General features: G+C 36.7%; 1 protein-coding gene across 5 annotated transcripts in view; it reads left to right on the forward strand.

Moving 5' to 3' along the window:
• Nucleotides 1–14,897, forward strand: part of REEP3 (receptor accessory protein 3) — a 100,201-nt gene extending 85,304 nt beyond the window's left edge. For all 5 annotated transcript variants that reach the window (XM_060406500.1, XM_060406503.1, XM_060406502.1 and 2 more), the window contains 3 exons: nt 2,032–2,179; nt 10,424–10,569; nt 11,265–14,897. In XM_060406500.1, the coding sequence (XP_060262483.1) occupies nt 2,032–2,179; nt 10,424–10,569; nt 11,265–11,321 (351 nt within the window). In that variant the 3' untranslated portion in view covers nt 11,322–14,897. The remainder of the gene's footprint in view (nt 1–2,031; nt 2,180–10,423; nt 10,570–11,264) is intronic.
• Nucleotides 14,898–16,313: the final 1,416 nt, after the last annotated feature.

A 16,313-nucleotide genomic window follows, 5' to 3' on the forward strand; every position in this document is an offset into this window, starting at 1 on the left:
TGTCCCTCTCTTCTATTTTCTTAAAATCTTACCCCGAAGGCAAGATATATAAAGCACAGCCACGGAACTAACGTTAATGTGAGTTCATTTGTGAGATACACCCTAAGTAATTAGTTGATGATAATCATTAAAGATACTGAAGTCTGTGGATGATGTTAAGTTAGACTGATTCAACAGCACTTTGACTTATTTGCATGCTGAGATGTACTTTCTTGAGTGGGAGGGTTTGGGGGTTAAGAATATAGGATATTATGGATGTGTATTACCATCTGTTTGGCAATGGCAAAAAAAAGTCAAGAATCGCTGAGAGGACAGAACTACAATTATCGGAACAGAGAAAATTACAGTTCTGTGGAAACAAGGCATGTGTTTCAGATGAGCACTGGTCACTTCCTTTCAGTGTGTGTCTGAAGTCCTTTGTCATCCTCTATTTAATAAATAAATGATGTCTGATAAAAAGAGAGTATAATAACTTAAACCTTGTCAAGAATGTTTAAAGATATGTGGAATCCAACTACTTTTATTGAGAATATAGATCCTTTCGGTGGCTCAGACAGTAAAGAATCCATCCGCAGTCAGGAGACCCTGGTTCAGTCCCTGAGTCGGGAAGATCCCCTGGAGAAAGGAATGGCAGCCCACTCCAGTATTCTTGCCTGATGAATTCCATGGACAGAGGAGCCTGTCAGGCTACAGTCTATGGTCGCAAAGAGTCAGACATGACTGAGCGACTAACACTTTCACTTTTCACTAGACCCTTTAATTATGCTTTTTCATAAGTCAAAGACTATGGTAGAAATTACAAAGCTCAAGTGGGGTATGGAAATGGTGTTCAGGTTTGACATAATAGGATATCACTGAGAGAGCTAATCTAAGACTCATGAATCAAGACATTTTTCTTCAATGTAAAATACACATTAGCAGTAACATTGGGATGTTTGTAATGCCTTAGGCTTTGAAATTTAAAGATGAACCATTATGGATGAGTTTCTACAGTACCATTATAAGTAGAGGCAATCATAAATTCATATGTGTGGGAAGAAGAAATAATAAGTATAAAAAAACCTTTAGAAGAATATTTTTAATCCATCTATAAATAAGAAATGAGTCATCTGTATGCTATGCAAATTTTCAAAGTGGGTAAATTTAGAAATTATTTTTTTCTCTTTACAAAGCTTTATACTTTGGGAGGAAATGTAGTTATGTCTGAAAAGTTCAGGAATGTTCCTTTCAAAGCTGTGCAATGATGAAAAGCATTGAGCATTCTGCAGTGATGGAGATGCTCTCTACCTGCACTGTCACTAGCCACATGTGGCTGGTGAGCATTTGAAATGTAGCTCATGCCATTAAGGAGCTGAATTTCTTCTTTCTCTCAATTTTAGTTAACTTTAAATACCCACTTGTGCCTAGTGTTAAGTGCCATATTGTTAAGGCTTTAAGTCAAATTTTGTAGTAGTAGATATGCTTTGCCAGATGGTGAATTCATTAACTGAATATCGTTTCATACTCAAGATTGTTTGGCTCTTAAATTTTTTTCTTGTGGTGTTCTAGGTAAAGCCATTACCATTCCTAACTTGACTTAGCTTTGAAACAGCATCTCTTTTACTTTAAAAAAGTTCTTATGAATCATAAGTATAAGCCTCAAAGTGCTAGTTCTAGGAGAGAGCAGTATTATGGATGATGTTTATAGTCAGGATAAGCTCATGATACTTTATTTATTTATTTTACATTTTCAAGTTAAATTTAAAGCAGAAATGTTTGGGAGTGAAATGTACTGATGTCTGCAACTTGCTTTGAAATGCATTAAAAATTGATTGATGGTTGGATAGATGGTAAATTAGTGATAAACCAGATCCAGCAAAATATAAATGATATATGGATATCCACTGTAGAAGTCTTTCAACTTCTCTGAAAGTTTCATTACGAAATGAATCAGCTTCATGATAAAATGTTGGGGGAAAGTTAAAATGCAAAAATATTAAGTATTTTAAAATGCACCTTTTTTCTTGGATCTATCGCTTCTCTGTTAAACAGAGCCAAGGAGCAATAACTGAACGTTTGCGAAGTTTCAGTATGCATGACCTAACAGCCATTCAAGGTGATGAGCCTGTGGGACAAAGACCGTACCAACCTCTCCCAGAAACAAAAAAGAAAAGTAAACCAGGCTCCGGTGAAGCAGCAGGTGTGCTGGTTTCGTTTTCACGTATTCTGTCGTAATTGGGATCTTGAGTCAAGATGGGTACCAGCTGTCTGAATTTGGGTAAACTAAATTTATCTTTAGTTTGGCATCACTGACTTGATGGACATGAGTTTGATTAAGCTCCGGGAGTTGGTGATGGACGTGGAAGCCTGGCGTGCTGCAGTCCATGGGGTCACAAAGAGTAAGACATGACTGAGCGACTGAACTGGACTAAACTTTATCTTTAAGCTTCTGTTTTTGTTCTCTAAATAAGGCTAGTGCTTGCCTTTTGTTGACTCTGGAGAGAATCCCACTAAGAAAGTAGCAATAGCCCCACGTGCTGCCATGAATTTCTAGACGCAGTGAATGTGGTCATCTACCACCACCAGCACTAGTCCTGACCTGTGCTCTCCACTCTTGTTATTCAAACTGTGTAGCGACATCTGAAGAGTTTAAACCCTCTTTACTGTAAGTGCTGTGAACAAATAAGGATATTGAACCATAAGATGAAAAGTTTTAAGCAGTAAGAGAAGAGCAGTTTGAAAATAAGATAACTCCAATGGAAAAATGTCTTGAAATTATGAATTATAGACCAAAAACCCACTTGTTCTAATATAAATTATAAGCATGTCATGGTTGATATGTTCTAAAACTTTAATAAACTGTGATCTTAGAAACATGCACACAAACAAAAAGACATGGTTCTTGTAGTCTTTTTTCTTTTCACATGTAAGAAAATTATAGTTCAAGGCTCAAGTGAGAACTAAGATCTTCAGGACATTTCTTATTAGTGTCTTATTAGGTCCATAAACTACAGGGATACTGGATCTTTTTATTTTTTTCCAAGTAGAAGTTTTCTTTTGAAGTACACGAAAATCATTCTTTATAATTAAAACCAACTTGAAAAGAATAGTTCCTTCTTATAAAGAAAAACTAATGAAATTTCTCCTAAGTTCTCCCTAGAATAACTTTATAAGTGGCTCCTAATATAAGGCATTTTCTTAATAGGCATTTTAAAAAGTTAGGTATACTGACTTTGAATATGGGATCTGCTATATATATTTTGCTGACTTGGACCGGTAATCTAAGTCCTTTGTCAGTAGCTGATTCATAATTATACCTTAAAATTGGTTAAGAACTATATTCCAATTATTTAAATGAAAACAGGATTATAAATTTGAAAATCTATGATACCATTTTTATGGGATCCCTCTATTAAATTTAAAATGCTGTGACTAAAATATTTTAAGATAACAAGGTGCTAATTAGTTCTGTTAAATTTTAAACTGTGAATTAAAATAACAAGAAAGTTGGGAAACAAACACTCTCATACACTTTTTATGAATGTTTAATGTATAACAGTCTTGTTGGATGACAGTCTAGTAACAGTTATCAAAATGTATTCTCTACCAGCAAGAAACGTCTAGGAATAGTCATAAAGAAATAGTCAGGCAAGTGTTCAAAGACATAGGTACAAAGATATGTGAACGTTCATTTTATTGATGTTTATAGTAACAAAATATTGGAACAAACCAAACTCCTAAGAGAATGGTTAAGCAAAGGCTATTAGCAGTGAAAAATAATAATGTCAGTTTATATTGATACTTACTGACATGAAAACATCCAGACTGAGAGGGAAAAACAACAATAATGAAACAGTGTGTTTGTTATGATCCTGTACCATGGAGGCACAATAGACAGATGGATGAAATGGATTAATGTATGTAAATTTATTTTTAAGATTTATGTATGTAGAAGATAGTCTGAAAAGGTATTATGAAAATGCTAACAGCATTTAGCTCTGAGTTGTAGGATTCTAGTGATTTTTAAAAAATTAACCCATTATTCTTAAAATTAGAAATAAAACAACTCTTCTTTAATTAAGGTATTCATTTTCTTATATCTTGAATTTTTTTCTATTTTATTTACTTATAAAATTCCTCAAGAAAGAAAGCAAGTTGGTAAGTTTTTCAGTGTGGGAATTACATTTACAATTATATTTACATAAGTCTATTTACTAGTTCATGTAATCAATACATTTATCTCAGAACACAAGCAAATTCAGCTGTTTGAAAAAGTAGTTCCCTCTTAAAAGCTAAATGGCTTGCTCTGAGCAGTTTGAGGCTGGCTGATCAAGAGAAGTCTTGCTTTGATGAAGTTATTCTAGTTCACATGTTGTCACTATGGGGAAAAGAGCTGCCTCCAAATGCTTTTTTATAAGAAAATAGACACCTTGAACATGATGCTCACCTCCTTAGAAAGAACACCACATTCTCATAAGTGGAAATATTTTTTCTGCAAAGAAGCTGCCGCTCTCGTGTTAGTTAAAAGTGCTTCATATTCATTCTCAATATACCAGCACATAAAGGGAGTTGTCTTATCTTGTTTTCAATGCTTTATATATTTATTTAACCCTGAAGATGACTATGCAGGTTAAATATTTTTATCCTTATTTTGTAGATGAATAAACTGAGACCTAAGGAGACTAAGTTACTTGTCAAAGACCACATACTCAATGACAGAAATGAAGTATCCAAGGTTTTTTCATCTAATCCTCTCTCTTTTTACTTTATAAAGAGACTACACTTAGTGAGACACTTGGGCTGGAACAAGGACTTCAAACAATCTAGCAGGAAGGGACCTTAGAAATGCTTTAGTCAAAGAAGGCCAGTAGATGACATCCCTTCGTGCCCATGGCAGACGTTGCTAATGGATTGCAGCACTTCCCATGCTGGCTCAGAATCGCACTCAACATAGCACCCCAGACAGCTCTACTGGCTCAGGGTTGGCATTCATGTATTAATAGTAACCTATTCATCTCCTGCCTGCCTCAACACCTCACCGGATAAGAAAACTGAGGCCCAGAGAGGCAAGACTCACTCAAGTTCTTACAGTAATAGGTAGCAAGGTGCTCACTCATTTCTCTTCTCGTAGATCCAGGGCTGCTTCCAGCACAGCAGCTAAGGCTTCCTTCTCCCAAGTCAGACCTTCCATGCCTCTGCACTTACATTAATACGTGGAAACTGCTTCAAACATGCCTGGTCTTTGTTAAATGCTGGATCAGTATTGGCTATTATTATTATAAAGGGGTGGGAGGGAGGAGAGACTTTAAATATACCAATTCCAAGATGTGCAAGCTATGAATAAAACCTGGTCAGTCTGCATAAGCATTTGCTCGTTTCCTAAAATGGTAACAGAGCACTGGGTTGAAGCTGGCCAAACAGCTGCAGCCTCAGGCCTCAGGGCCCCTGGCAACACAGACTTCTCATTCTTAGGTTCTTAGTCACTGCCCCTCAGGAATGTGCATGGCCAGCACCATTCTGAGGACCTTGTCCAGTCTAGATTGATGATGGAAGACGGCTGACCTTAGCATCACCTTTGTTTGCCAGCAGTACCCCACCAGCTTCACCTTGCCTGGGCTTGGCAGACCTGTGCAGCCAGCTCGCTGGGTTCCTGTTCAGATAGGGCATCTAGATTTGGACTTTCCTCATAATCTCGGGTCTTCTCCTTTCCCAAAGACTTTAAAATTCTTCGACAACTCTGATTAATACTATTTCCACCATGCACGTCAGAATTTTCATAATGCTTATTTTCAGACTTTTAAGTGAAATAGAAAATGCGTGTTTTTAGTGAAGATATTTGATTTGACTCCTTTTTTGGGGGATGCAGTTTAGTCTTAATAACTTGCTAAGTTAAGCTGGTCACCTTCAGTTCAGTTCAGTTCAGTCGCTCAGTCGTGTCCGACTCTTTGCAACACCATGAATCGCAGCACGCCAGGCCTCCCTGTCCATCACCAACTCCCAGAGTTCACTCAGAGTCACGTCCGAGTCAGTGATGCCATCCAGCCATCTCATCCTCTGTCATCCCCTTCTCCTCCTGCCCCCAATACCTCCCAGCATCAAAGTCTTTTCCAATGAGTCAACTCTTTGCATGAGGTGGCCAAAGTACTGGAGTTTCAGCTTTAGCATCATTCCTTCCAAAGAAATCCTAGGGTTGATCTCCTTCAGAATGGACTGGTTGGATCTCCTTGCAGTCCAAGGGACTCTCAAGAGTCTTCTCCAACACCACAGTTCAAAAGCATCAGTTCTTCGGTGCTCAGCCTTCTTCACAGTCCAACTCTCACATCCATACATGACCACTGGAAAAACCATAGCCCTGACTAGACGGACCTTAATCGGCAAAGTAATGTCTCTGTTTTTGAATATACTGTCTAGGTTGGTCATAACTTTTCTTCCAAAGAGTAAGTGTCTTTTAATTTCATGGCTGCAGTCACCATCTGCAGTGATTTTGGAGCCCCAAAAACTTAAGTCTGACACTGTTTCCCCATCTATTTCCCATGGAGTGATAGGACCAGATGCCATGATCTTCGTTTTCTGAATGTTGAGCTTTAAGCCAACTTTTTCGCTCTCCTCTTTTACTTTCATCAAGAGGCTTTTTAGTTCCTCTTCACTTTCTGCCATAAAGGTGGTGTCATCTGCATATCTGAGGTGATTGATATTTCTCCTGGCAATCTTGATTCCAGCTTGTGTTTCTTCCAGCCCAGCGTTTCTCATGATGCACTCTGAATATAAGTTAAATAAGCAGGGTAACAATATATAGCCATGACGTACTCCTTTTCCTATTTGGAACCAGTCTGTTGTTCCATGTCCAGTTCTCACTGTTGCCTCCTGGCCTGCATACAGATTTCTCAAGAGGCAGGTCAGGTGGTCTGGTATTCGCATCTGTTTCAGGATTTCCCACAGTTTATTGTGATACACAGAGTCAAAGGCTTTGGCATAGTCAATAAAGCAGAAATAGATGTTTTTCTGGAACTCTCTTGCTTTTTCCATGATCTAGCGGATGTTGGCTATTTGATCTCTGGTTCCTCTGCCTTTTCTAAAACCAGCTTGAACATCAGGGAGCTCACGGTTCACGTATTGCTGAAGCCTGGCTTGGAGAATTTTGAGCGTTAGTTTACTAGCGTGTGAGATGAGTGCAATTGTGCAGTAGTTTGAGCATTCTTTGGCATTGCCTTTCTTTGGGATTGGAATGAAAACTGACCTTTTCCAGTCCTGTGGCCACTGCTGAGTTTTCCAAATTTGTTCACCTCCTAACAAATCCCAAGCTTGGCTACTTCCTGCTCAATCCTTGGACTCCATCATTTCTGACTTGTTGCACTGCAGTAACCTCCCTGCTTCCAGTCTTACCAACTTATGAGTCATTCTCTAAAGTACAAGAAGACTCTTACAAACAACCAAAACATAATCATGTCACCCTCCTGCTTAAACTGCTTCAATGCCCTCTCCCCTTTGTTCGCTGATGAAGTCCTAACTCAGCAGCATGTGGTGTATTAGCTCCCCAGCCTTGGCATCCCACTGCTTCCTGTGCTGGGTGTCTAGAATCACGAGCCTTTCAGAATCCGGCTTGGCCACCACCTCCTACAAGCAGTCTTCTCTCACAACCCACTTCTGTCTGCTGTGTGCTCCTGGAGCACCTTGTCCTTGTCTTCTATTTATAGCAGTCATTACAGTCGACTCTGTCTCCTCTACTAGACTGTGTATTTCTCAGGATAGAAAAGGACAGTTATGTCTTTTTAACATTGTATCCCCCATAACTTAGTATACTGCCTCACATGCAGTAGTATTTTAAAATACTTGTGGGGACTTCCCTGATGGTCTGTTAGCTAAGAATCTGCCTGCCAGGGCAGGGGACATGGGTTTGATCCTTGCTGTGGGAAGATTCCACAAGCCATGGGTCAACCAAGCTCATGTGCCACAGCAAGAGAAGCCACTGCAATGAGAAGCCCGTGTGCCCTGTGCACCGCAGCTAGAGATTAGCCCCCGCTCTGCTGCAGCCAGAGAAAGCAGTGAAGACCCAGCACAGCCAAAAATAAACAAGTTTAAATGTAAAAATTATTTTTAAAACTTGTGCAATCTATCACTTTTCCTGAAACAATAATTAGAAAACTAAGATACTTTTAGTTGAAATTAGGCAACAATAAGATGTGTGTGTATATATATATATATATATATATATATATAAAATTATCATTTTGAGTGAAATTCCAATGCCTAATCATATAAAATGAGAGGTAATTAAAATCGCAAGGGCCATGTTTGCCTCATCTTTTACCTTAGAGAACTTTTTGATCACAGTCGTTTCCTTTCTGATTCTTTCCTTGATTCCTTATTCTGTGTTTTACCTTCGTTTTATTATATTGGGATTGGGAATATTATATAAGCAACAGCAATAGAGAAAAATCTAGAAATGGCAATCTAAAACAATTTTTTTCTGGTTTATATAGAAGTAATAAAATTTTTTAAATAAAAATTTGACAATTTTTTTAAGAAAGAAAAAGTGAAGAAATTTAAAATCGCTTAAAAGCTCACTTTCAACAGATATTATGGTTTCATTTTTGTTTTTCCTTCATTTCTGCATTTACATTTTTTCCACTTAATTCTGCACCAGGGAGTTTTTCCCAGGACTGCTGACCCTACTTCCTCTCCTGGCCACACTGGCCTCCTCACAGCTCTCCCACAGAGTTAGGCTTCCCCATGACCCAGGGCCTTTGCATGTGCTATCACTGGTGCCTAGCACACCCTTCCTCCAAGTGCTGCGGGAAAGCAAAGGATCTTGGCCTATGTAATGACTGATTCTGCTTTCAAATCCTTCCAGATTTCTAGACTAGAAGTCTGGCAGCATAAAATTGGACTTCCTTAATATATAATTATGGAGAAGGAAATGGCAACCCACCCCCGTATTCTTGCCTGGAGAATCCCAGGGACAGAGGAGCCTGGTGGGCTGCTCTTAATATGTAATTTAAAATGTTTATCTTATTATGAGACCCAGAAGCTTAATCACAACTCTTCATAGTTTGCTTAGTGATGCTCAAGTTATTCATGTCCTGTGAGAGCAGATACAAGAAGTCCATCTTTGCCCCCCCCCCGAGCCTGAGACCATCCAAAGAAGGTAGCTGTGCTCCTTACTTTTAGTAAAGTAGAATTTGAAACATAATGGGGCCTTGTAAACTCACTCCTGTCTTTTTTTCTTGTCTTTTTACTTCATCCAGTGGTTCTGGGGTCTTAGTTCTCTGACCAGGGCTGGAACCTGGGCCCTTGGCAGTGAAAGCCCAGAATCCTAACCATTGGACCACTAAGGAATTTCCTCACCCCAGTCTTTGTAATCTACTTACTATTCCCGGTTGCCTTAGATTTAGGCCCCTCTCTTGCTCCATCCAAGCAGTGGTTCTCAAAGTGTAGGCCCCAAACTAGCACCGTAAGCATCACCCAGGAACTTGTTAGAAATGTAATTTCTCATCCCAACCCCAGGCCCAGCAATGTGTGTATCAGTGGGTTCTCCAAGTGACTCTAATATGTGCTGGTAAGTTTGTGCATTAGCATAAGTTTATTGAAATTCTAATAAGCTTTGAGAACCACTGCTTCAGGAATGGGAGGGAGTATTCTTGTCCCTGCATCCCATTCTCAGGGTGCTCTCAGAATTCCTGACAATAACCAGCTTGGCTGCCTGGTTATTTGCTTGCTGGTCAATGTTAAGTCCTCTTCGCTACACATAGCATCCTGCTAACACACCCACATGAGCTCTTACTGACCTTCCTGGTGCTGGCTGTTTTCTTTGAACTAACATCAGTCATCATAGCCTGTGGTGTTTCTAATTACTGTAGCCTGACTGGCTGGATTTTATCTTAGCAGCTGCAACAGTGTTGGTTTAACTTCTCTATCACCTGCCCCCAGTGAGTTTATCTTGCCCAACGTTCTATTCCCTTTGGGTCTTATATGACTCCTTAAGTGCACTCTATCATGTCTGGTCTTGACAAAAGGACCCTAAGTTCCTAATTAAAGTCAAAGGTACAAATGACAGACCAAAATACGTTATTGCTTAGGTAGTTTAGAATTCACAAAAAGGAGAAAGGGCAGGAAGAGACTTTTCACTATGTATCTATTTCTATTCTTTGATTTTTGAGCAAGATAACTGTTAACCTATTCAAAAATATTTTTAATTATTCTGAGAAATGCCTAGTAAGAATAGGAATTGCCAGGGGAAACTTCCTGGAAGAAATGAGCCTCATCTAGACTAGTGCAAGGGGGTGAAGATCAACGGCAAAGGGCAGGGATTTCATTGCAGGTGAAAAAAAGGAAAGGAGTAAGCCGACAAACGCAGACTGCAGAGAACTGTGGACAGACAGGGGGAAGAGACGGTGCTGACTGGTATCCTTTTACCAAAACATGCTGATTTTCACAACTCATCTAGGTTACGGAATTCCACTGAGAGACGGGGATGAGAAAACAGACGAAGAAGCAGAAGGGCCATATTCAGATGACGAGATGTTAACACACAAAGGGCTACGAAGATCACAAAGCATGAAATCTGTGAAAACCGTGAAAGGCCGAAAAGAGGTGAGTCAAGTGCAGAGCTGTTTTCCTAATGATTAGTGTTAAGAGATTTCCCTGCTGCATGCTCATTTAGGATATTAATGATCCCTTAATGAAAGATTGGAATGATACAGCACGGGTTATATTTAAAATTATTTATTCCGGTCAGATGGATTAAGATCTCTGGCAATTTAGAAAATGATAATAAATTCCTAGTCTTCCATTATAAATGGAAAATAGTATTCTCATGTAGCAAAATCAGACAATTAGTGGGAGTACCCAGTACCAGCCTTCACATATATACAAAGAAAGCAGATAACAGTATCAAGTACATAGTTTTGTTTTAAAACCGAATCTATGTAGCGTTTAAATAGTAAAAGTTTATTCATAATAATATATTGTCTTTTTCCCAGAAAGCAGTGGAGGATTTCAGTGAAGGCCTCAGATCATTGTGGGCAGTGTTCATGGACATGTACCAAATAAAGTATAAACAGCTTATGTTTTTATTTATCACTAGTGTTAATAATCTGTGCATATATGTAACACAATACCAACTACATTTTGGAATATATAGATAGTGCTGTCTTTTGAGTGCACACTTAGAGGACAGTTGATTCTTTATGTCAGAAAAGTTTAAAAATTATTACTATGATGATGATTATGAAGTCCTATCTAGTTTCAAAATCTGATTCATAATGATAACACATTTCTCTTTTCAGGTGCGGTATGGGTCACTAAAATACAAAGTAAAGAAGAGACCACAAGTGTATTTTTAGCCATGTGCACATCAAGTATCCCACGTCAAATTATGCTAATACATCAACTTGTTTTTCTAACATCATATATTCAGGATTTATCCATTAAAACCATTCTTTAAATTATGGTGGTGATAGGGTTTACTTTTGTCAATTTAAGTAGTTTTTCTTTAACAACTACTTCCAAATCTTGACTACTAAAGGTAGTTATGCAAAAGTAGATAGATAGATAGATCAGAAATAAAAGAAAATTGTGTTATCTGTTGTCAGATTCTTCAAAACATCAAGTGCCTGGGATATAAGGTGAAACACAGATTCACAGTATACTTGAAAGATGGTTCAAGTGACATCAGCCTTTGTGATCTTGTATTGTGTTTACCTCCATTTCTGTTGAAACTATCACATGAGGATAGTATTTAATAGGCCTCTGATCCAGCAGTGATAGAACAAGGGTATAATATAAGATAAAATATGTTTTATATACTCCTCAAATTTTTACTTTATTAATACTTCTAGTTTTTCCACCATCAACTGAAAGTTTTCAAGACAACTGTTTGAAAACCAGGTATCTATATAGCACTTTCATTCCTGACTAGTTTTGCACACTTGAGAATTGTTTACTTATTTTACAACTATACATTTAAGTTTTATTAACACTGTCTTGACTGTTTTGACTGTCATTTGTCATATTCTGACTTGTCAAATTTATGCCTTGAATTATATCATCTCTTTTCCTGTGTGTTTCATTAGTTATATTCATTTAATTTTAATAATAAAAAATAGAGCTCAGTGTTCACTTTCAACTATTTCTACATATCTTGCGCTCATCTACAGATGAGTTCTTTAAAATTTACCAGCTTCCCATATTTAGTTCTACATTGTAGCTGAACTTAGCATGTTTTTGTTAACAGTGGTTTCATTTTCAGCTTTTAAAAATGGTAACTTTTGTGAAATGGAATCAGAGACCAGTATAGCAGGTAGATAACTTCTAATTCATGAAATTAACCAACAGCCAGTCTATTCACAAGCTTGGCACTGCCACAGGCTGCTGATTTATAAATCTGGCATTGACTCTACCCATTTGAATCATTTCACTTCTGGCTGAGATAATTTCTTGAAGATCCATGCCAATGAAAAATACAAATGTTGTTAATCTTACATATTAGAAGTTATTAGAACAGATTTTAGAAAAATACCATGTTTTTAATCCAAGAGATTTTGAGTTACCAAACTTTGAAGCTTTTTAGGCATAGATAACTATGCATTATGAACCCCAAGTCAGTATATTTCTGATGATGATTTTAGTAACCAGTAATCAAAATTGTATCATTATACAATTCTGTATGATTATACTCTTTCATATAATTTACTTGATTATTCTGTTTACCCAAAAGAAAAAAAAAATGAGAGAGATTTGTGAGATCTTTGACCTTTCTGCCTTTCAAGAAATGAAGCCAGCTGGAAGTGTATATTCAGGACCCACTCTGAGTGTTGGTAAAGAACAAAATGTTTACTCAGGAGTACCTTACTATAATTCATACATTTCTCTTCATACAAGCCTTAAAATGTCTTCCAGATTATCTCACATTCTCAATAAGTAATACCATGTAAAAACGTCATTAAATTTATTTTCCCCCAAAGTTTAATTCTATGAGTATCTTCATCTATTTTAACCTTGACTAATTCAAAATTCCTATGAATTCTGGTTATAAACTCTGGAAGGGAGTTTAACATAGATTGCCTAGGAACACTTGACTTCCCAATACAAATGCTTCATGTGCCATGCTTGCCTTTCCTACACAAGGGCAGTGTCATCGCGAATTGCCTAACAAAGTCATGTGTATCAAAAACATTACTTTTGGGGGCTGATTTGCACCACTTTATTTTATTTAAGTCTAATTTCAGTCTGTCTGCAATGCAGGAGACCCGGGTTCGATCCCTGGGTTGGGAAGATGCCCTGGAGAAGGGAATGGCAACCCACTCCGGTACTCTTGCCTGGAAAATCCCATGGACTGAGGAGCCTGGTGGGATATAGTCCACCAGGTCGCAAAGAGTCGGACACGACGAAGCAACTTCACTTTCACTTTCACTTTTCAGTATTACGCCTATGCTTTAATTATGGTAAACTCACAAATACTGTCCTAAATTGGAGGAATTATTTATCCCTCTATACTTCTAGAGTCAAGACGTTTAACCAAGAGCAACACTAGTTTCAAAGAGATAATGCAAATCTTTCTATTTAATCATATCTTGAGGCTTCCTCTGATATATTTGTTATAACCTTATATACAGTCAATGTCATTTCACTGTTCTATCATTTCCTTTCTGTCCTTTCATTTCTTACATTTTGCTTCTTTTCTCTTCTGTGTGTTTTAGCATGCTTTCATCTGAATTTTGTATAATAAACTTGTACGTTTTTGTTTCTTTTAAGGTGGAACAGGTCATTTTTTTGTTTCTCTGCTTGTAAGTCTAATGCTTATAAAAGAGGTGTGTTTATCCCTAGACCACAGTGCCTTGCTCCCACCACCACCATCTGGTGTATGGGCATTAGATGCTGCACAAGCCTTTAGGGCACTATTTTGGTAGCTATTAAAGTTTATCCAGAAACTGTACCTGGTGTCTCAGTTTATTGTCATTCAACTTGTTCATGAATATTAACTATTTCCAGGGTTTGTTTAGAAGGAAGAATTGTTCTGTTCTTTAGTTTACTACATTTTTTTTCTGGTGTAAAAATGAGCCAGAAATAAGCCTTATTGCTAAGTAATTATTTAAACCCACATAATCCCTGTGTAAGATTCCCTCCACACACTTCACTATATGTATGTGGATTTGGATAGAAAATGATGTTGCCAGCATTACCAGTTTTAAATACTTGACTATACAGATTGATGGAATAAAATTATTAAAGTGTTTTCAGGGAACTTAATCCATATGTCACCACCAAAGATTTCTACAGTGTTATAAGGTATGTAAATATTCCAAATTTCTGTAAACATTGGTTAGATAAGAGTTTTTCTTTTTTTTTTTTTTTTTTGGAATAACAGTTTGTACTCTGGAATGCTTGAACTTTTGTGTTATTAAAAATAATACAACACTATCTTAAATACTAGTAATTTGTATTTTTAATTGGAATGGGCTAAATTTTTATTTTGATTTTCTTTTATCAGGAAAATAAGTTAATATGTATTGAAAAGCAATTTCCTACGTTTTCTTCTGTGTAAGTTGATTCATTTACAGAGCAATTTGGTAAATTTTGAAAAGGTTATTGTGGTATGTAGTGTGTGTTTCTTAGTAAACATCACTTAAGAATAAAGCTTTCTGAAAGGAAAGGACAACTTTTAATCTCTTAATGTTTTTAAGATTATTCTTTTGGTAGTTTCCTACAGATTTAATGTATATTAACCCTTTAAACATTGACCATGAATTAACATTTTCTCTTATAACACCTTTTAAATCTATGTACTTTAATAGTTAAGAGAAAGCAGTTTTGCAGGTTTTAATCTCTTTGTAAAAGCTATCTTTAGGCCCAGTATGAGGATAATTTTACAAATGTGTTTTTTGAAAACTTTAATATAAATAAACTCATTTTACCAGTGATAGTGATAACTTGTATTTTTTTTTCTGTGTCAGGTGTGTATGTTAAGTTCCATGAAATGATATTATTTATTACTCAGTGTGTCTTGATTAAATAATAGACAATATATGCACACACTTAAGATTACAAATCATAGAGCAAATTATACAAATCATATACATGCTTCGAAATATTGCCATTTGCAACAATATGGATGGATCTAGAGGAAAAGGGAAAAAGCTTTCAGGGAAAGCTGAGTCTTATATGGTATCACTCATAGGTGGAATCCAAAAAATAATACAAATGAGTCTATATTCAAAACAGAAGCAGACTCACAGACATAGAAAACAAATTTATGGTTCCCAAAGGGGAAAGGGGGGACATAAATTAGGAATGTGGGATTAACAGATACAAACTACTATGCATAAAATAGATAAGCAGAAGAGCTTACTGTATGGTACAGGGAGCTATATTCAATATCTTGTAATAACTTACAGTAGAAAATAATCTAAAACTATATATGTGTGTCTAACTGAAAAAAATCATACATTCTAGAATGTTCATCCATAGAATTACAAAAGAAATAACTAAAATGTGGATGTTAGAAAAAGAAGATGGGAAAAAACAACTAGTTCAGAAACCCTAGTTGTGGATTTATATTGTTAGCTGTCTCAGACACAAAATATAACACAAAATTCAATTTTATGTATCCTGGAAATGTTCTGGGGTTCCATCTGTTTTAAAATCAGATGTCTGTGTGCCTCACATTTAAGCTTTAGAGAGAAAGCCTGTGTTTAAGAAAGTTTCTTTGTGTTACTTCATTATGATGTGTTCAAGTATTTCCAAATGGAGTTATATTTTCATTTTTATTAGAATATATATGCTTGTGATGATCCAAAGAAGTCAGAAATTTAAATAAAAATTCAAAGAACACAATGACTATATAAATTGCAGCATTTTTGTCAGTGTTTTATTCTCCTCTTTAGTAGTTCACTGTTCTTGAAAAAGAGATTCATGGAACAAAATTCATGTCAGACTGATTCATTGTTCGCTGAAAAACATTCTGCCCTTTTACCTACCTATCAATATTTTATCCTTGAAACGCTCTCCTTATGGTCTCTTTTCGGTAGTGTTTTTTAAATTGCTTTTTATAAGAAGATGCTTTGAATTGAAAATTTAAAGCACAAGATTGATAATTGTCCATAAGTGTAGGATAGACACTGTGTTCAAAAAAGCAGGAAAAGTATCCTATTTACTCTTACTTTACCTGGCAATCCCAGTTAAGGACAAGGGGAAAGAATAAAAATAAATATATGTGGTACTTTGGCACTATGTGCAAATCAAATTTTAGCACAGTTTTTTTCATTCATAAATATTCTTTGAGTGTCTGTTGTGAATGGTAGCTCTGTTATGTTTCTGCACAATGCCTCATAACAGTT

Source organism: Ovis aries, chromosome 25 (genome assembly GCF_016772045.2).
Source record: "Ovis aries strain OAR_USU_Benz2616 breed Rambouillet chromosome 25, ARS-UI_Ramb_v3.0, whole genome shotgun sequence".
Lineage (NCBI taxonomy): Eukaryota > Metazoa > Chordata > Mammalia > Artiodactyla > Bovidae > Ovis > Ovis aries.